Source organism: Lonchura striata, chromosome 2 (assembly GCF_046129695.1).
Source record: "Lonchura striata isolate bLonStr1 chromosome 2, bLonStr1.mat, whole genome shotgun sequence".
NCBI classification, from domain to species: domain Eukaryota; kingdom Metazoa; phylum Chordata; class Aves; order Passeriformes; family Estrildidae; genus Lonchura; species Lonchura striata.
In genome coordinates, this window is record NC_134604.1 from 3861798 (window position 1) to 3882790 (window position 20993).

The following is a 20993-nucleotide window of genomic DNA, read 5'->3' on the forward strand; positions in this document are numbered from 1 at the left end:
TTCTAAACATCTGGTTTATTGGTTAGGAAGGCCTGTAACACATTCCCATGTGGTACTGATTTTTTTTTTTGTCTTTTTTTTTTAGTAGTTATGTTAACATTTAATGGTTTCACTTTTGAGTGCAGTATAGTTGCCACAATGTAATCTCAATTACCAAAGAAAACTTTTGCTAATGTCCCAAGTACTCCAGCCAACGAGCATAGTTTTATGAGGAGTCTCAGCTGCACTAAAATGCTGCTGCTTGTACGAGTGAGGATTTTTAAATCTTTAGATCTTTAAATACGTAGCAGATTTCCAAAATAAATATTGGTGCTGCAAATTCAGAGTAATTGAACTCTAAGTGAATGTCCTGAGATAATGCTTTAGTTCTGCATTAGTTTAGATGTTAGTTAGACTTTGGGGCAGAAAGCATTATATTCCCCTAATACAAAAGTGCTGGGAGCAAAAGGAAGTTTGCCTTTCACTGTCCACATCCAATTGGGATGCTTTTAACAATCTCTCTCTCCACTGCAGGAAAATGGAGAGTGGATGCTGCCCTGCCCTGCTCATTTTTCTTATGAAAAATTATAGTGGTGACTCTTAAGTTCACATGTGAAGAAGCATTTTTTTAAAAAAGTACATGCACAAACTATGCTCTAATATAAAGGTTTTGCTGTCAGATTGTATTGAAAATTTGATTATCATCACAGTTTTCTCTTTAAGGCAGACTGGAGGTCTTAGCCTGTGAACTGTGTGCAATCTGGCCTGTTTTCTTAGAATTTGAAGAGTGGCTATATCTGAGAGACATCTGGCCTTCTGTGGACATTAACCCACATGTTACCATCCATAACATGCAGACAATTCAGTGAAGGGAGTGACTTGCAAATAGATAAGGAAATTATAAAAGCTTTTATCCATGGAAACTAAATGAAGAAGAATTATTATTAAAGTAAAAAATGCATCTTCCAATAAAACCAACAAACTAGTAAGAAAAGTTGAAGATTTCCATGGGATTTCAGAAGCAGAACTGTTAAGTCAGTTACTTATCAGCTGAATGTATATGGAAATGCAAATTAAGCTTTTGCTTCTTACTGTTCAGTTCTGAAGTCATTATCTCTTTTCTGTTTTAGACAAACACGAAACTAAATTAAAAGGTGTAATATATTTTCAAGCTATTGAAGAAGTCTATTATGATCATCTAAAGAATGCATACAAGGTAAACTTTGTTATTGCTGTTTTAGCCATGTATCACATAGAATACGCAAAGTATGGTAGCTGCTGAAAATTAAAGGAAGAACTAACATAATTGGGGGGAAAAAAACCCAAGCAAATGCTAAAAAAAAAAAAAAAAAAAAAAAAAAAAAGCCCTGGAGTGGAGGAAAAGGAAGAGGAAGGTAATCAGTAATTAGCACTGTTTTGGTGGCTTTTTTTGTAGTGATAGAAGCAGAGAGAAGTGTCTACCTGCAAAGTAGTTTTGCTGCAAGGAGTTCCTTAGTCCAGTGGCAAGACCACTGAAATCAGTGGCTTGAACAAGTCCCAGGGAGGGAGTTAACTGTGCCAGCAGCTCATGGCACACCCTGCCTCTCATTTGTAATTTAAATGAGCTGGGAGCAATTTGTGGAAGCCACTGGACAGAGCAGGTGAGTTAGTAATTTGGGCATGAAACAGCTTGGAGCCCTGTAGTAATGTATAATAGTCTAGTATATAGTATATATATCTAATAGTATAAAAGTCTACTGGAAAAATGCTGTAAAAGGTGTTTATGGTGGCTACAAACACTTTAAATGCATCTCTGCTGCAATATGAGGTGCAGTATTTTATCATTCTTCTTAAACCTATTCAGAAATATCCCTGTAAGCAAACCCACTTCTAATACCAATAAATGGCTTTGATTTCACTCTTCTGATATCTTCCTTGTGTTCTATTCTAGAGTCCCAACCCGTTGCTGACCTTCAGTGTTAAGACCCATGACCGCATCTACTACATGGTTGCTCCTTCTCCAGAAGCCATGAGGATATGGATGGATGTCATTGTTACAGGAGCAGAAGGCTACACCCACTTCATGTTATAATAAAAGGGGAGCAATAGGGCATCCTGCAATAACATAACTAATGAAGTTAGCCATAGCTAGTGACAGCTGAAAAGCCAGTGAATACCCTGAAATGTCCTCCTTATGATGTGCACCCAAAACCTCAGGTCGAGCGGGGGTTGCAAATGCATTGAAAAGGGAGGGTTGTTACCTGTTGTAATTGATTTTTATAGGAATGAACAAGCTAAAGCTGTTGAGAGAATCATAGTGCTCCAAAATGGATAATCAGGCAATTTTAATTACAGCATCTTGATTGAATGATAAGTTTCTACAGATTCTCTTATACAGAGAATGTCTTAGTAAATTTATACTGAACAATTTACAAGTGTGTGTGTTCTCATTGGTATGCAAAAAATTCTAGTAGTGAAACAAAAAGGTGTAATAAGCATATATTTTAATATGCAAAATTTGGCATTTATAGATGATTAGGTGACTTTTTAAAAACTTTAGTCAAGTATTTTATAGAAATACAAACAAAAAAGAAGTCCTAAGGTACACAGTTCTTGCCTTAGTAGTTAAGTGTTACAACAGAGCCAAAGAGTTACATGATTTCCCTTACGTTTTCATATTGTTACTTATACCTAACTTTCTGTAAGGGGACAGTGCCAAAACTCTTAATGACTTTTAATGTAATTAAATTGTTATATTCTGTATGCTCAAAAACTTTGTGGCAAACAACTGCGTGTTTAAGGTTTGTATCTATGGAGCACAGCAAGAAAAAAAAAAAAAGGAAACCCAAGATGGATAGCTTTATAAAGATGCAATTTTTCCACAAGGTTGAGAAATGGAAACACATGTATTAACTGCCTCATAAAGAGGGATTTTTTTAATCCTCCCTGTTGAACAGAATAAGATGATTCTGGACTCTACAGGAATTTTCTTTTATATCGTAAGGTTCCAGTGTGGTTCTAATCTTACTATGTGCCAAGTGAACACTATTGAAATCTCTCAAATATTGCCTGCCTTGAAGCCAGCACCAAAATCTCTGCGTGTCTGGACTCTTTGGAGACAAGCTTTCCCAGAGAATTCTTTAATGTATATCTGCACAGAATAATGCTGTCAAATAGAATAAATAGAAAGGTGAGTTCTAAGAGTTTACACTAAGCAGTGTATGAATAAAAAACCTGGAAGTTTGAAGTAGTAGGGATTGAGATTCCTAAAACAGCAAAAATACTGAGGGTGCAGCAGTCTCCCGTTTTAAAATCACCTCCAAGTTCTTGAATAATATTGCAAAAATATAAATTATTTAATTGAAATGAACTTCAAGAAAGTGTCATATTATGACTTTAAAGAGGTTCTATTTGATTATAATTGAAACATGCTCTGTGGTTTGTGTACTAGAAGAAAGCACATTAGCCTTTTTTTTTTCTTTGATGGAAAGCTAATGGCTTTTAATTGAACAAATAAACTGAAAACAGAATAGAAGTATGCTGGCAGAATATTTTTGTTATACTTTTTAAGCCCTGTAACTGTAATGAACAGGTCTGTGGTATGTACAAGTGATGTGGTTGGTCTAGCATGACAACCATCAGTTTCTACTTGAATCATAGAAGAGACTGTTGTTGCAAGGTAATTGTTATCATCTGTGCAGATCACAGCCTGTAATCTATAATTTAAAACACTATCAAATAAATTGCTTTTGTTTATACAGTTATTATTTTTTCCTGATGTATCTTGATTTTATTCCCAAGTATAGTTATAAAGGTTTTCTAATAATGATTTTTGTATCCTGCATGATGCAATGAAGGCATTTCAATAAACATTTTTAAAAATAAACTTGTTTCAAATATTTTCTTGCTGCTTTATCCTGGGACATTTGTGCTTGTCTTTTAAATAGTTATATGCAGTCATGCAAGCAACACTGTATTTCTCAGTAACACTCATTTGAACTATTCCATGTATTTTCCCACAAAAGAGCTATGGAAAATAATCTTTCTTTCAGTGAAATTAGGAGTGTAGTTTGTTTTCTGCATGTACATAATATAATACCTTTTTCATTTTTTATGAACCCGTTTGAAAAATTTATTACCAGCTTTGGATATTGACGATTTTTTTTTTTGTTTAACTGCAAACCAGAAACTGCTTGAGTTTAAGGATTTCAACATTTTCCCAATATTTGACTTACACATGACCTGAATGGGAGTATTAACTCACTGTGGAAATGAAAACCAGTGTGGTTTTATGATTGATTTGTTTTCATTAAGTTTGCCATCATCATAATGAAGTGGGGTGGGGTCTGTAGTGGTGTGTATCAAGACAACATAAGTAGAGCATGGTGGTGGGCACCCCCTTCTATAATCAGTCTGCACTGATCATAATGATCTTTAATGAGGTCCCTTCTCAGCCATCTCTTCTTGAGGCTTGTGAAAAACGTTAATCACTTGGTTTATAAAATTTTTAAATGTTGAGTAATAATAAAATTATTATAAAAATAGTAATACAATTAGAGTAATAAAATTTAGAGTTAGGGCAATTACAAGACAATAAACAGCAAAGAATTATGGATGTCCGGATGCTCTCGGACACTAAATCACAAAAAGCATCCCTTGTGAACAAAAGAATAACCTTAAAAGCAATAGCCTGTTGCATATTCATATATCTCATACATGATGCATAAATTCCTTGCATATTAAGAACTTTTCTGGTTTTTGTCAACTTCTTCTCTTTAATCTTGGTGGTTCCAAAAAGACAGAGAGAAGGTGGAAGAATGTTTGTCTTTCCTGATAAGGAGGCAGTAACTTTTTATGGGCCCCCTTTGCTGACATCTCTGTGTGAAGTTTCTTGATTATCTCATCTTCTCGCTTGAGCTTGTGACAAATCTTATATCGCAGAATTTCTATTTTAACATTATGCTGTAACCTAAAAACTGTATTTAACACAGTACTTGAGAGAATTAATACAGAATAACTCTCTTAACATTACACATATAATATTCATTGTAACATTTGCGAAAAGCCGATCATAAAATACGCATTTTTTAATGCATATTTTATTATAAAATACCATATAGGCTGAACAGGCCCAGGCCTTTCCCTTGGCCTCTCCTGCTAAGAGAGATGCTTAAATCACCCTCGTAGCCTGCCACTGGAGCACTCCAGGAGCTTCTTTTCCCTCCTGTACTGAGGAGCCAAGACCTGGACACAGCCCTGCAGAGGTGGGAGCTGAGCATCGCTTTGGGCAGTGCTGGGCAGAGGGGCTGGACCACCTCCCTGCAGTGCTGCCAGTGCTCTTCCCAAAGTACACCTTTGCCCTTCTTGGCTATGTTATAAATGAAAATTTGTCCAGCAAACAAAAAAAAACCCAAAAAAAACAGTGCTGAGCCCGGGGATGGATCTTGGGTGCGCAACAAAGAGTCAGCCTCAGCAGAGGTTTTCCTCTGTGCCCACACACCTCCATCCTGGCACAGGCGGGTTTTATAGGGAAAATTCTGCCTGAGGCCAAGATTTCGGCAGTCAGCCTTTTCTTCCCTTCAGAATCCATAGGTTATTCTTTTTTTTTTTTTTTTTTGGTGATGAGGAAGAACAATTCCGTGTCCTGGAGCTGGTGAATCCCTTGATGAAATTTAGGGGAACGCTGCATTCACCTGCACCTGCCCGAGGATTTCTATAATATAATATCCATCTCGGGTCTTTTATGCGCTGATCAGCACCTGGGGTCCCCATATCTCTCCAGACATGGCCCATCTCCTGAGCCACATCCTTTTAAATCAGTTTCCAATATTCCCATATTCACCAGGTCTCGCCTGCGAGTTTGGGGGGGGGGGGGGGGTGCGCGTCTAATCCAAACAAGTATCCAACATTACACATTTCATATGTAATGGCGCGAATTAGGTTCACCACACACGACAGCTACGAGGCACGGCAGGCGCGGAGGAGCCGCGCACGGTTCGTGTTTTGGTTTTATCGCACAGAGCCCGCCGCCCCTCAGGCGGCCCGGCCCTCACAGGCCGCGCCCGCCGCTGCCCCGCGGGCGGCGCATGCGCGGCCATGGCGGCCATGGCGGCCATGGCGCTGCTGCGGCCCGGCCGGGCCGCCCTGCGGCCAGCGCTGTCACCGCTCCGGGGTAAGGGCACGGCCGCGGCGAGCTCGGAGCACGCACAGGGCTTGCCGGGCGGAGGGGAGGGGATGTGTGTCGGTGCCGCACACGGGCAGCTCCCCTTCAGCGCCGCCTCCGTGAGGAAGGGCCGGGGCGCGGCCCTCTGTGGGGATGGGCATCTCGAGCTCATCCCGCGCGGCTCCTGACGGCTTCTCCTCCCCGCCTGGCTCGGTGGCTGTGCACAGCCGCTTTCCTGCGTGTGTCGTGTTGGCTCGAAGCTCTCGGCCCTGCTGGGTGTGGAGGAGCCGGGCGCCCGTTCGCTCCTTGGTGTGAAACCAGGCAAAGCTCCGCCAGGCGCACGGAAAGCTTTGCTGGTGTCCGCCTCTGCCCAAACACTGCCCTTCTTGATGTGTCGCACCCCGTGCTTGTCTGAGCTGTTCAGTTTATTAATTGCCCTTAATTGGACGGGTGAGTCTCATCTAAGGTTGCTCAGTGAGTAAAATTTAATTGCCACTATGGGTGCACGCTTTGTAGCTGCATGAAAGCTTGATTACAGGGGGATTTTGTTGCTGTGTTCTTCTTCTTTTCTGTGTGTTTGTAACAGTAATATTATCAGAATATCTTGGTTATTTGAGTGTGTCTTTAGGTGCTCTGGGACCAGGCCGAGCAGCAGTTCCTGCTGGAATGTGGGTGGTTGCATTAAACCAAGTGTGTCCGAGTCCTGGCCTGGTTCAGGGGTTCCGTGTCGTGGTAAAGTCTCTCCTCCAACCCGTGCTTCCAAAGAAAACTCAGCAGCCTCTTGTAGTTTGGTCTCAAGGCAGTTTATTGCAAGCTATCTAAAAGATTTTCTTCTCTGGTTACTGCGGTTTGGTCAGCAACTCCAGCAGAGGCACACACACACACACCCTGACATCCTCTCTGTCTGCTGTCTTCTTCTCTCCCACCCAGGGCTGCTGCTATCCTTTATATGGTGCATTACATGATAAATGTTTACAGTTTTTCCCCAATACCTACTATCTATATTAAATGGTGCTTTTCTACTCTAAACCCCTAAGTGCCAACATCATCAAGAACATGGAGGTAAGGAAGAAGAAAGAGGAGGAACAGAACCGGCCTACATTCCTCCATCTTAAAACTTCTGACCCTCATGTACAAAGTAAAAACCCTGCTGTACAGGTGTTAAAACCCCCTTGTACAGTACTAAAAAATTCTTCCCTCTACTTTGTAACTACTTCTACTATAATACCTAAACTTTTGTGACTCCTTGTTCCACCTGCAAAGTTGGTAAATCGTTCCATGGCTCAAACCCAAAATCACAGCTGTTTGCAGCTGCCTGCCAGGGTCTCAAATGCCTCTGACCAGGGCCTGGAACCTCCAAAAATGTCTGAGGGACATTTTGAGTTCCAACACAAGTGTGGACACAGTTGAGTGCATTACCTGTCACAGCAGCATTAATCTGTTGCTGCTGGGAGTGGGGAGATCTCAGTGCAGGAGTATTCCCAGAGTTGTTCAGGGAACTTCTTTGGCTTTGATGTGTAATGTAACACTGGTCTCAATCACAGTTTCTGGTGTTCATAGAAGTGCACTTTGATATGAAGAGAATTCCACAGATCAGGCAAGGGTCCTGTTGTCTTCCTGTAGGTATTGCCTTCTGTCTGTAACTTGCTTTTATGAACATTAATACCTGCATTGCACCTTTCAGAAATGCTTCCTGCTCTTACCAAGGTCTTCCCTAAAATCAGGAGGGGAAATTACTGGGTAGCTGCTGATGGTTTTGTCTGTCTAAAGAGAAATCTGAGAGGGTGACTACATTGAGCTTTGCTTACGGGTTTGCTGCAGTGGTTGCTTTAGGGGTTTGCATTATTCAGGTTAGGATTGCTGCTGGTGCTTCCATTAACTTGTTAAATGGAATAATAGTTTGTGAAATAGCTAAGACAGTTCTGTCTTCTGGCTGCAGCTGGAATCCTGCCAGTGCCAAAGTAATTTGAAGACACCTCCAGAGTGCTGCAGCATGGAAGACAAGTGGCTTCAGAGATGGCTATCAGGGCTTAAGGGGGAGAAAAATATTTCCAGTTACTTTTCTTTTAAATTTAGGGCTTGGTTCTTCTCGTCCTACTGACACTTGCACTCTACTGGCCCTGAAGAAGTGACTGGCTTAGTCAAAGACACTCATGAATCACAAGCCACAGTGTGGATGTGTCTTAATACCTCCACTGTGGAAGTCATTCACCTTTATAAACAGCTCATACCTCAGTAGGATAAAGAACTGCCTCATTGTTTGAGGAGCAATTTAATGGTTTTAATCTATAGTTCAAATGATGCCATTTCTGTTGGACTGTAGGAAAGTTCTGAATGTTAGCTGCACTCTGTATCTGTTATGTATCCACACTTACTCATGTACATCCAAGTTTAACAAACCAACCCCCAAAAACCTTTTCTATGTAATCTCTGATAGTGACAAGACAGAATTCAAGGCTGCAGGACAGTTAAGTGGTGTGATACTGTCAGGCTTGGGCTTTGCACTATTTATCCACCCCTAGGAAGCCCTGAGGCTTTATTTTGGGTTACATAGTTTCTTTGCCCCCCTGCTGAAGCCAGTGATCTTCTAATCTAAGAATTAAGAGTGTCAAAGTGTTAGAAGACTTGACCAAGCTTTCAGTTTAACAAATTACCTTCTTGAGCTGGATAATAGAGTGGATTAAGTCTCCTTAACAGCTCTCTACAAATTACTTGTCCTCACCTGCAGTAGAGGTAAAACTGACTGCTAAAGTTAGATTAAGTCCTGTAGCAGCTGTTGAGATTCAGCAGAATTATTAATTAGTTAGCATTTCCTATGTTAATTTCTGTGTTTGATGTTATTCATTTCATTTGGTTTAAACAATGCTTATGTTTTTTCATGCTAATGATGAAAAAGTTGGTCACAAGATTCTTTCCCAGTTCTTGATTATGAACTTGCCCCTATATCTCCATATATTGTGTGGATCCAGGGCTTTGATAAAATGCAGTTTTTCCTTCAGTTTTAATTCTAATGAAAAATTTGTCACCTCATGTACTTGTAAACTTACATTGCACAGAGTACACTAGTCTCAAAATTATGCTTTTTGAAAATAAAAGTTTAAACTATGCAGATATTAAATGGGAAGGTTTTTTGGTGAAGTGAGTAAATGTACTCAAGATGGTATGAAACATGAGGACTGATGAAGTCTAGGAAGCCTGAGAGTTTGTTTTCAGTCAGCCACATCACTAATTGCTGAATGAACTCTCTAGGTGATTGGCATTTAATGATTTGAGACTGAATCACAATAAACTTTGTCTTTCAGGTTCATCAGTACTTGTCAGTCATTAAAGACTATAGGAGCCAAAATACCTTATTTTCACGTATTGTGCCCATATTTGTCAGACCCTGGGTTTATAAAAGCTTGCATTTCTGCCAAGGTTGTCATGATGATTGTACTAAATAGCTCCTCTTACCAGTTTGCAGGCTGAAGTCATCAGTCAGCTTTCTCACTCGGCCAGATCGACCAAATATCGCTTATCAGAAACTAAAAGGGAGGAATCCAGGGGTTATTTTCCTTCCAGGCTTCAATTCAAATATGAATGGTCAGAAAGCAACTGCCCTCGAAGATTTCTGCAAATCATTAGGTCATGCCTTCATCAGGTACAAAAAGGAGAATTGTTCTTGAGAAAATGAAACTAGTCTCATGTGTTGTGGGAAGGGGTTTTAACACAAATATGTGAACTTTGGCATTTGGATTAGGATGCTCCCTGTGCTAAGGTAGCTCATATACAAGATAAGAAGTCTTCTGTTTCCAAATACAGGATTTCTGTCAGTAGAGAGACTGAGGTAAATCAGGAGAATGTATTCTGAAAGTAATTCAGAAAATTCTCCCAATTTTCTGTAGTATACCACTGCTACATGTTCCAACCAGGCTGTAGGCACAACAATTAGAAATTAAGGACCTGGAGTTCTGTTTTTTAAGTTACCACTATAAGCAGTGTCCTTACGTGCCAAGTCTGTTTAAGTTTCCCTTTGTCTTCTGTGGGTTTAGAAGCTCATGGCCCTGCTTGGTGATGCTGTCCTTTGATAGATGAGATTGAATGCTGTCTGTCTGAATGTGTCATAAGTCTTTGTGTTTGGGTTCAGTGTTTGAAAGAGTTTTTACATTTTAAAAATACCTTCAAAATTCAAGTGTCTGAGGGGTTTTTTTTGTCTGTAAGGGAATTTTTTTGTCTATTCTTGTAAATTATGATGTTATCTCAAACAATAGAGAATGCTGCATAACTTAGTTGTGTTTGTTGTATTTAAATTGTTTTTATGTGATTTCTGGTCCTAGTGATAAACAGGACCAAGTAAGAAAATATTCACTGTGGTATCTTGTTCCCTGCTGATTTGATTATACAGTAGTATTTAGTTAGTGTCTGTGTTGCTGTAGACAGTACTTTAACTTTCGTGTTGATGGTTATTTTTTCAGATTTGACTATACAGGATGTGGAAGTTCACATGGTAAATTTGAAGAGTGTACAATTGGGAAGTGGAGAAAAGATGTTCTTAGTATACTGGATGAACTTACAGATGGACCACAGGTTATATTTTATTTTTTAAATATAGAATGCTGTTTTTCCCTCAGGGTAGAACCTTGATCAAAAATATGCCATAATAGCTCTGGTCAGCAGCAGCTTTTGCTGAACAGCTGACACCTGCTCACTTCCAAGCTGAATCATTTGAGATGTCATATTCATATGAGCTCTTTTGCAGGCAGGTAGGTGACAAAATCATGGAAGTATGGGTTGGCAGGACCTCCTGGAGGTTGTTTATTAGAATCTTCTGCTCAGAGCAGGGCTGTTGTCCCAGAGAGCCTGAGAAAGCCTCATGGTGGAGGTGCTACCTGACAGGGGACAGGGAATTGTTCCTGTGTAGTGTGGCCCTGTTAATGAAAAAGTGTGTCACTGTCCCCTGCTTCTGCATTAATTAAAGGATTTGCAGGAAGATTACAAGATATGCCATATGATCAAAGAGCTTTAAAAAACAGGCAGAGAAGGAGCAGTTGATTTCTTCAGTTACTTTAGAAATTTCTGTGAGAAACTTGGAATCTCCTACAACCTAGAAATACCTAATATTGTGTTCAAAACTATTTTATATTATGAATTGCTTTTGTTTACTCCTTTCTCTGCACTGATTCTTTTATCACGTGCATTTATCTTGAGAAGGAAACATAAAAGTATGCATATGATACTGAATTGTTTCAACTCTCATTTTGTTTACAGTGTTTCAGTCTCAGACAGCAATAACCAGCCATGCCAAACAGAATAATAAATACCAGATCTTGTGGTGCTTACTCAGGCAAAATTTCCACTGGAGCTGACAGCAGTTCTGCCTGGGTAAGGACAGCAGGATTATGCCCAAGGTTTAAATAGTTAAACCAAGTGAACACTGATATTTTGTGCAAGAAGAAAAAAATCTATTAGCCATTTCCTGTAAAACACTGTATTTTCTTTCTTTTTTTTTTTTTTTATTTTAATTTTCTTTTCCAGATTCTGGTGGGCTCAAGCATGGGTGGATGGCTGATGCTTCATGCTGCAATAGCACGTCCAGATAAAGTAGCTGCTCTGGTTGGAGTAGCTGTAGCAGCAGATCACGTTGTAACAACTTTTAAGAGGCTTCCTATTGAGGTAAGTGTTGATGGTTGGCTTTTGTGAAGTCTAGAAATCTTACCAAAAATTTAAGAAATAATGTTATTTACACTGTACTTTTCCTGTAAATTTTAGGGTAAGTTTTCTGTGTTTGATTAATGTAAGCTTGCAGTATGAGACTAGTGTGAGCACTAGCCAGAGTGTGCCTATATTACTGTGGTTTAGAGGATGTGAAGTTAGATCCCTGCTTTTTGCAGTCCATTGGATTTCAGTGTTGAATATCTTATATTTGCATTGGAATTGGATCCTTGTGCTTGGAAGGATGGAGAAGTAGCCATTAAAGTAATTGAGGTGTCACTGGATGAAATGCATACAACACAGGTTGTGTGCATAGAAAGGAAATTTTTCAGATTACTGTGTTTGTAAAGATTCAGGTAGTGGGAACTACCCTTCTGAGATTCTTCCTTGATGGTAATAATGTCTAGTCTTCAGGAAAGCAAATTACTTGTTACATGGCAATAAATAATGTGTGCCTTAGAATAATGAAAATATTTTCCCAATTTGTTTGGGTTTTTTCTAAGGTACTTTGTAGTGTCAATCTTTCTATTTAGGACTCAGAATCTGAAAATACTTAAAAATCTAGAAATATAGTATTTAGAGACACCTACTGTGGCAAAGACTGAAAAGACTCATCACTGGGCAGTGTCTTTTCCCTAGGATTTCCCCTTGTCTGAGGATCAGTGAACTGACTGAAGCCAAGGAGATTTACTGATCATGATGGCTATACATCTTTTTCTTTTCTGATAGATTCTGGCTAAGAAATTTAATTTCACTGGTGAATTTTAAGTAGATTAATTTGCAGGAGAGGTTTGGAGAGCACCTTTTGTGACATGGTAGGGGATTTGTCCTCTCGGATGCTGTAAAGAGAATGGGAGTAGACTTTTGATAATAAAAATCAACAAGGTGAAACTCTGTGCTTGGGGGAGTTTTACTGCTTTTAGAAGAGAAATAAGTTGAGGTACTCTTAAGTACTCCTAACGTGTTTTGTCTATTCTTTGCTCTCTTTTTATATAGGCGCAAAAAGAAATAGAACAAAAGGGTGAATGGAAGTATCAAACAAAGCACAATGAGGAAGGCTATTACTCCTTGACCTATGACTTCATCAGAGAAGCAGAAAATCACTGTGTGCTGAATAGTCCTATTCCTGTAACATGTCCCATACGCCTTATCCATGGCATGAGGGATGGGGATGTCCCCTGGGAGATCTCTATGCAAGTTGCTGACCGTGTTTTGAGCAAGGACGTGGATGTTATCCTCCGCAAAATCGGCCAGCACCGCATGAGTGACAAGGAGGATACAAAGCTCCTTGTGAATACTGTTGATGATCTAATTGACAAGCTGTCAACAGTAGCATAAGCTGAAGAGTAGCATTAGTGCATGAACTCTACACCTGACTTTTTTCCTTGAGTAACAGAAGCCTTGTTCTTACCCAGGTGGTGGCAGGCCTGTGACTGTCACAGTAGGAACTGAGCTTTATCTGCTGTTTCCTTACCTCTGTTTCGTAAATACAGGTATTATATTATTGCTGCATTTGCACACAGTCCAAAGTGTGAAGGAGTGCTGCTATTCTGTTCAGAACCTCTCCTTCACCACTTTACCCATTCTTTTCACAAATTTCCTACAATTTTGTACTGACACGTTGATTACTTTTTGTTGCTATTGGCCTGTACAGTAAAATTTTATTTTCACATCTTTGATACCTGTTACTGTCCTTTCACTGTAACATCATTGTATCTTATGTCTGAAACCATCTGTGCAAGGCAAAATACAACTTACGTGTTTACTGAAGTTAGTTATTAGAACAGTGAGTACCATGAAACGCAATAAACAGATTTCAGATAAATGATTATTTTGTTCTGAAATGCTGTTAAAACGTGGAAGGCACACCCTGATGGTGTGCTTGGGGTACTACATAGGGAAGAATTTGACTTCTAAGAATGCAAGGCCTCAAAGCCTTAAGAGCTCTTTATCTGTGCTTATCAGGAGGAGGTGTGTCATCTTCTCCAGGCTGCCATCTGTCGTTCATTTCTGGGCCTACTGTTAAGGAAACAATAAATAATCGTGGTGTAAACTGAAACTGGATCAATAAGGTGACTTTAATAGTAACATCTTCAAAGTGGGGAGTATGGGGCCACAGAGCACTTTTGCCACTTTCCCATGACTTGAGAGCTGTGGATTGCTGGGGGCAGTGTCTTCTTCAGCTGCGTGAGTCCAACCCTGAGAAGTTGTAAATAGAACTTGATAGTTGAATAAGCCTTAAAATGCAAATCCACAAAATTTAATAGGAAATTGTTTTAATTGCAAATATGACTGTTATCTGGGTTTTATACAGATATACAGTGCCGTATATACACTTGAGAGAAAGGCTGGAATTAGTTCAGGCTGGCCTGAATGTGTAACAGCAGTCAAAAGCATATAATTGTTTCTGGGTTTGTTATTTGAAGTAGTAAATGACATCACTATTGTTACCTTAAAAGACTAGAGCTGCTGGGGGTAAGGTATTTCTAGAGAGTTTGTCATTTTCAGTTTTAGCTGTGTCAGTAGAAGTGTGCTGAACAGGGCTTTGCTGAGGTAGTGGGTTTTAATTAAAAAAAAAACAACATCACAAACAAGTAACAAAAGTTATAAAAAACCACAACAATGACAAAACTAAAATTTCAGTTGAGTTCCGGTGAAGTACAGGAACTCAAGTTCCTGAAGTTCCTGTTGAAGTCCTGTGAAGATCTATTTAGGCTTACAAAAAACAAGCTGTGATGTAAAAAATAAAAAAAAAATAATTTTGGTATAAGTAAAAAAAGATGGCTCTTGTTTTGATGCAGATTTTCTATTTCAAGTGTACTAATTCCCTAACTCAGTCATAGAATGGTTTGGATTGGAAGGGACCTTAAAGATCATCTGGTTCCAACCACTATATCAGGTTACTCAGAGCCCCATCCAACCTGGCCTTGAACACTTCCAGCAACAGGGCATCCACATCTCCTACAGGCAACTTGTTCCAGTGCCTCACAACAAAGAATTTTCCCCTAATTATCTGATCTAAACCTACTCTCTAAGTCTGAACCCATTCTTCCCCTTGTTCTGTCACAACATGCTCTTAATAAATAGTCTCTATCCAGCTCAAGATCTAGATTGGGATAATTGCTTGAGGAAATCAGAACATTTCATGAAATCTTCTTCCCAAGTATTTCTGGCATAGACTGTTCTTCTGTTTGTATGACTATGCAGTTCACTTTAGCTTTAAAATCTCTGAAGTATGTTTCTGACTTTTAAGAAACTTAATGCAAATGGCATTCCTGGAGTTGAGGCTGTGTTCATGTTTATATACTGTTAAGCAGTTGTCATCTTTATATGTGTTTGTATGACTTGAATCTGATTATACCTAAAAAACAGATTTTGTGGGTTTTAAAGATGCAGTCAAATCAAAATTATTTCAGAACTGCCCTTAGTCACGATAGGTTTTTAAATCCAGTTTTGTCTCATCTTAGATTGGTTTGGCTTGTAATGGAAGATGAGGCTGAAACAAGTGGACTGCAGTAATTCCAAAATAATTAATTTTAATTAACGCCAAGAGTTGCCAGTTGTAATTTATATACTTTTTCTTCACATATATTAATGTTACTTCAGTGACTGAAAAGTTTTGAGCTTTTTTTTTTCCATAGGTAGTTATACCTGTAAACGTTTAATTTAATATTTTGGACAGGGAGAAGGGTTTTTGTGCCTGCATAATCTGTAGCTGTGTATTCCTCTTGAAAGAGTTGCATTGTATTCGTGCTTCATGTTAGCCTTTATTAAATAATTGATTTTTTTACAGGTAAGATGTCTGTTGCAGTGCCTTAGAGCAAGAGAGGTGAAGGCAAATATGAAGTGGAGCAGTTGTGTAAAGAATTTTCAGGAGGGTTTTTTTCCCTGTTTGCTGTTGCTGTTTTGTGTTGTTGCCCCCTCCATTATTCTGCTGTAATAACATGAGTGTAACAGGGTTGGCATAATTTTTGGGAATACAAAACTGCAGCATCAGTTGCTGAAACCACAGCATTACTGAAAACTTACTCCTAGGGGTGTGGTTTTTGTTGCCACTTGTCTTGTAGTCCTGTTTTCCTTCTCAGGGATAGCAGGGATAGCATTTACACTACAGGTACACCCAAAGTTTGTTACATATGGCCTAAATGCAAAGGCAGAGATGATACTTTCTTCACAAAGGCAATATTCCAGGTAGTGTTTTGAAATTCAGGGAATGCTAGCATCCTTCTCTCTACATTCACTTTTTGTAAATCTGGTTTCCTTAAATATGAAGAGGTAGAACTTGTGCAGACAGACCTTCTTCTCTGACTTTGCTGTAGTAATTCCATTGATATTTATCTTTGCAAGCATAAGCATTTTCCCTATGTTCATGCTGGAAATTACCAGAGTTTTGACTGCTGGCAACTTTGCATGTTCAGATGCCTGAAAGAAGTGATAGTGATAACTAGAGAGATTTGCATTCTGCCTCTGAGCAGCTGTTGATCTACCAGGAAATTTTGACAACCTCAAATAATGTGGTATTCACATATTACAGTGTCATTCCAAATTGGTAATTTTTGTCCTCTGCATTAATGCCTGGGGCATTGCTTTTTTCTTTGCCAGTAGATGCCTACATAGTGATTACTTTCAGTATTAGTTGTGTTTAAAAACTAGTATTTCATTCCTCTGGAGAGGTACTGTAATAAAATAGGATATTGCACACTGGAAAGCTCTGCATGATGCAGATTTTTAAAATCCCTTGTAATGAATTGTGTTGTGTTTTGTTTTTTTTTCTTTTTTTAACAGACTGCTGATTTGTTGACAAATGCAAAGCATTTTGTGAACATACAATGTATATTTCCTCAACAATAAGCTTGATTTGCATGAAATAATCAGTTTCTAAAGCTTACTCAACTTCTTTCCTAATAAACAAGTGCTCTTACTCTGTTTATATTGAGCTGTACTTCCATGGTTTTAGATACATGTATTTTTATCTTGTTACATATTCTACTTGTTTTGTCTCTCCTCTTGTTTGGCTTTGTATTACACACCATCTGGTTTGCTTTTTGTTGTTGTTTTGGGGGTTTTTTTGACTTAATTGGTGTTAAGTGTTTCATGTAGTTTCTGTTTAGCTAAGCTGTTTTCTCTTGCATCAACACTAAATGCAAAAAAGTGTTCACAAAAAAGCGTGGCTGGATAGGCTTTAGAAGAATCACCTCCTGCTGTTTCATTTTTATGTTAATTTTGGTTACATGCTCTCTTGGACATGCTGTTATTCAGTGGGGCTAAAAGATTTATGGTACCATACTTTTCATATCAAATTAAAACGTGCTTAGAGAGAAATATTCAACGGGTGACTTGTCTGCAGCTGCCCAGCTATCTTCAGTGCTCCAGTCAGGATGCAATACAGAGCTGTAACATCTTCTGAAGCAGTGCAGTTTCTACATTAGGTTTGTGCTTGTAATTTCTTTCTCCTCTGGCAGGAAAGAAACCCAAACAAGTGGGAGGGAAAATCATGTTCTGGGGAACAATGAGATATCAACTTATTTTCTAAGCTACTCAGTAGTGCTGTTGCAAAAAGACCTACCTTAGCCTTTCACATTTTTTTAGTTTTCTTAAATGCTGAAAAGTTAAGTTATACTAAAGGTTTCCAGCGAAATAGAAGAGGGTTCTCTGTTTGTCCTGTCTCTGAGATGAGCAATCTCTCTGCTTCGTGTTGATGACCAAATTCATTAAGATCTGTATGAATGTAAAGTTTCACCAAGGCTTGGTGAAAATTCATCAGCTGTGTAAGGAATGCAGACAGAAATACCAAACATCAGTGTGCACTCTCACTCTTCTAAGTTTGTTCTCAAGCCCAGCAGGGACAGGAAGGGCAGAGGGAACTCAGCCATTATATTAAAGACCAGCCAGCTTGCTGAGGATGAGGTTTTAATGCCCCTGTCATTGGCACTTTGCTCCTAGCGGGTATTTTCTAAGGGAAGATTTTACTGTTGAGAAAGAGAGGCAGAGATGAAGATCTCAGATGCTCTGCTCATAGATTTACTGCTTGTTGGTCAGTTTTTATAGCTCACATTTGCTTTGTGACTGTAGCACCTCATCTCTCTTCAATATGTATTTGCCTAGAACAGAAAAATGTTACAGCCTTTGTCACCTAATATGTAAAAGGAGTTACTGCAGTCTGGTTGTAGGCTTGACCTTTATTTCTTTTTCAAGTCCTGCATATATATGTTATGTGGTCCAGTGCTTCTTTTCCATTAAAGAGAAATGGGCACCCTCTATATGATGCAGTAATTGCAGCTCACAGGTAGACACATTTTCAACCTCCTACAGTCTCTCGATTTGTGTCTGGCAAGGAGCTTCAGGCACCTCTGCATTTATATTTGGAAGGAAAAGCAAATGACCATGCCTAAAACTTCCAGTCATTTGGTTCTGAAATTAAAAACACATATTTGAAATCTTTCGAGGCGAGCACGTGAAAGGTTGTGCTCTTTTTGGGCCTTCTGATCTGCACCATGCTGTCCACTTGCCTCCCACTTGGCAACATGAGAAGGTCACTGCTGCCTGCTGGGGTGGGAGCAGGTGCTCTGTCAGTGGTAAAGTCTGCTGAACAGCAGCACCCTTAGGGATTGGCGTGATGCAAGTGGGCTGCCCAGACTGTAGCCTGGGAAAAGCATTCCCTGAAACATGCCTAGGATCAGATCTCGACCATACAAGTTGGGTTTGGGGTTTAATTGATTATGGCTTGCTGGCAGAAAGTGTGCCAGAATGTGCTAGTCCTTGGGACAGTACCTCTTGAAAAAGTTCCTTAGAGCAAAGCTAAATCCCTAACCATAAAAGCACCATTTATATAGTTAGAGGATTTGATCTTTTAGGGGGTTTTTGTTTGTAAATTCTGCTGTCTGTTTTGACCTCTATTTCAGTAAAATAAAGTTGTTAATTTATGTTCTACTCTGAATGTGCATTGCAATGTATCATTTTCAAACCAAAGTTGTTCTCAGGAGGTGCTGTTCTAGCTGGAATACACTGAAAGCTATTGAGTTACCCTGGATCTACACATGGTTAATACCAGTTGGTCAATGCTCAGTATCTACATGGTCAATATCTACACTAGTTAATATCAGTTGTTGGGTTTGGCAGCATTTATTTATAGGCTTACAAAGATTTATTTAAATTTATAGGATAATACTGTGATTATCTGGGAGCATAAGTGGAGTCATGGTGCTTACAGGCATGAAATGCTTCTGCAATTATTCAAGCTTCAGCCCTAGTTTTCAGTCATAAATTCTAGTCTCGTGTTGCCAAGAAAAATAAGAGGACAAAATCTATTAGAAGCAGTAGGTGAAGTGTTCTAATGGTAGTACCTTCATGCTGTAAACCTGCCCCTTTCTTCCACATCACATTTCTAACCATCAGGCTTTAATCTGCCTGTGTCTGACATAAGGAACTTGAGCTTCTTCAGTTTTTCTTAACTTGTAGGCACATGTGCTTGCCTTTTCTTCTGGTTTTGATGAGATAAACACGTAATCTTTCTGATGTAATTACTGTAAAAGCTCTAATTTTCAATCTTCCAGTTACTGGAATCACAATTTAAATTTCCTTTACTCTTCCACTCCTTTTTATGAAGAGTAATTGTCAGAACTGGATGTGATATTCCCATTGCTGTTGGTGCACCTCCCATATTTTATTCAGCCAAGCCCATCAATCATAGTGTCTTACCCAACATCTTCATTGTCCTCTGCATTATTTTTTTACATCTGTTTTGTCATAGGACAGAGTGCTGCATTCTTAAAAGTACTTTTTCAATGATGGCTGGACTTTGGCTGCAATAAGACACTTTTTGTTTGCTTTCACATAGACTGCTTTCAAAGAAGTTTATCTTTTTTGCTTATTCACATGAGTTGGGATCTTCTTAGGAGCGGGGGGGTTTTCATTGATTTCTAATAACATTGACTAGTTCAGTCCTGGGGTTTTCATTGATTTCTAATAACATTAACTAGTTCAGGCCTGAGAACATATTCTTGTACAAACTGAATAAAATATACACCATCATTAATGTTTTTTCAGTTACAGTCATATTATAGGATCTACTAGTTAGCCAGCTTTAATCTCTCTAATGTGTCATGTTGCTTCAGAATTGGTTTAGTTCCCTAATCAACATGTCATGGAGTAGCCAACTCTAATATATTACAGAGCATTTAGTAAATTGCATCAACATTGTCGCTTAAAAATATTATTCCATTGTTTTCCCCAGGATTGATGGCACAGAAAGCAGGCTTACGATTTGTTTCGTGGTACTTTGGAAAATATTGGTGGGGAGCTGGCATTTTTCCAATCCTCTGCAGTTTCCCAGTTTTTCAAAGCCTTATTAAAAATTGATATTGATGGGCAAGCTTTTCAGCTTTCCCAGTGTGGAAAAGCCCCTCAAGAACAGGTTGCATAGCCAACATCTGTGAAGGGAGTGACCTCTGCTCTGCAGCTTAGGAGAGTTAAATTACTGATCCCTGCCCCCAAGTTAGGAAGCAGAGGCTGATGCAAAGGTAGGTGATTTTCACAAAATCTTGTTGCTAGTGAGCACTCAGCCCCCTGGTGTGACCACAAACAGCCAGGCACCCTCGGTAGCTCCCTTCTAAACAGAAGAACACAAAAAGTTCTGAAATTGCAAAATAAAGCTTCTCGGTTGTGGGACTGGCCAAAGAGAGTGAAGCCCAGCCCTTAAAGGCTGCTTGAAGAGAAAGGATGTTAAATTCAGATTCTGCCTCTTCCTGTTGCAGCTGCAGCCTGGTCCTTCTCTGAGCTCCAGGCTTGTGGCTCCTGCGCATCCGCCGTGCCTCCAGCCGGTGCTCGCTGAGACAGAAAGTGCCCAAGTGGTGGCCCTGTCACGTAGCCTGCTCTGAGTTATGTAATCAAGTGCTTCGTGGGCTTTCAAACTACCAGAGCAAAGAAGGGAAAGCACTAAATGAAACGCCTGTGGAGGACAACGATGAATTAGGTCATCTGTTACATTTTTCATCTCTTGAGTCTGTTCGAGCCCAGCAGCGTCAGAAGCAGTGCAAGTCTGAGAATTCAGCATCTTATGAGAAAGTAATGGATGAAGAGCCCATTATGAAACAGATATACAAGGGAGTGGGGGGATTTCCCCCCTTTTTTTTCCTCTCCAAATGCAGCAGAAGGACTTTTGTTCACCAAACTGATTATGTAT

General features: G+C 39.4%; 2 protein-coding genes across 9 annotated transcripts in view; both read left to right on the forward strand.

The window, feature by feature from the left end:
* Window positions 1-3844, forward strand: part of PHLDB2 (pleckstrin homology like domain family B member 2) — a 63120-nt gene extending 59276 nt beyond the window's left edge. For all 7 annotated transcript variants that reach the window (XM_021535383.3, XM_021535389.3, XM_021535391.3 and 4 more), the window contains 2 exons: window positions 1110-1195; window positions 1910-3844. In XM_021535383.3, coding sequence (XP_021391058.2) covers window positions 1110-1195; window positions 1910-2050 — 227 coding nt within the window. In that variant the 3' untranslated portion in view covers window positions 2051-3844. The remainder of the gene's footprint in view (window positions 1-1109; window positions 1196-1909) is intronic.
* A 2193-nt stretch (window positions 3845-6037) lies between these two features.
* ABHD10 (abhydrolase domain containing 10, depalmitoylase) lies at window positions 6038-13871 on the forward strand. Of its 2 annotated transcripts, none has more exons than XM_021535380.2 (5): window positions 6038-6130; window positions 9578-9761; window positions 10576-10687; window positions 11636-11773; window positions 12809-13871. In XM_021535380.2, exons 1-5 carry the CDS (start codon window positions 6055-6057, stop codon window positions 13148-13150), a joined length of 852 nt encoding a protein of 283 aa, XP_021391055.2. In that variant the 5' UTR covers window positions 6038-6054; the 3' UTR covers window positions 13151-13871. The 2 variants fall into 2 exon arrangements, with proteins under 2 accessions (XP_021391055.2, XP_021391056.2); XM_021535381.3 differs by lacking the exon at window positions 6038-6130 and adding an exon at window positions 6217-6571.
* The last annotated feature ends 7122 nt before the right edge of the window (window positions 13872-20993 follow it).

Coding starts and splice junctions, on each gene's coding strand:
- ABHD10 (XM_021535380.2), top strand. CDS start 6,055: ATGGCGGCCATGGCGGCCATGGCGCTGCTGCGGCCCGGCCGGGCCGCC. Junction 9,762..10,575: donor TTAGGTCATGCCTTCATCAG/GTACAAAAAGGA, acceptor TTATTTTTTCAG/ATTTGACTATACAGGATGTG. Junction 11,774..12,808: donor TTAAGAGGCTTCCTATTGAG/GTAAGTGTTGAT, acceptor CTTTTTATATAG/GCGCAAAAAGAAATAGAACA.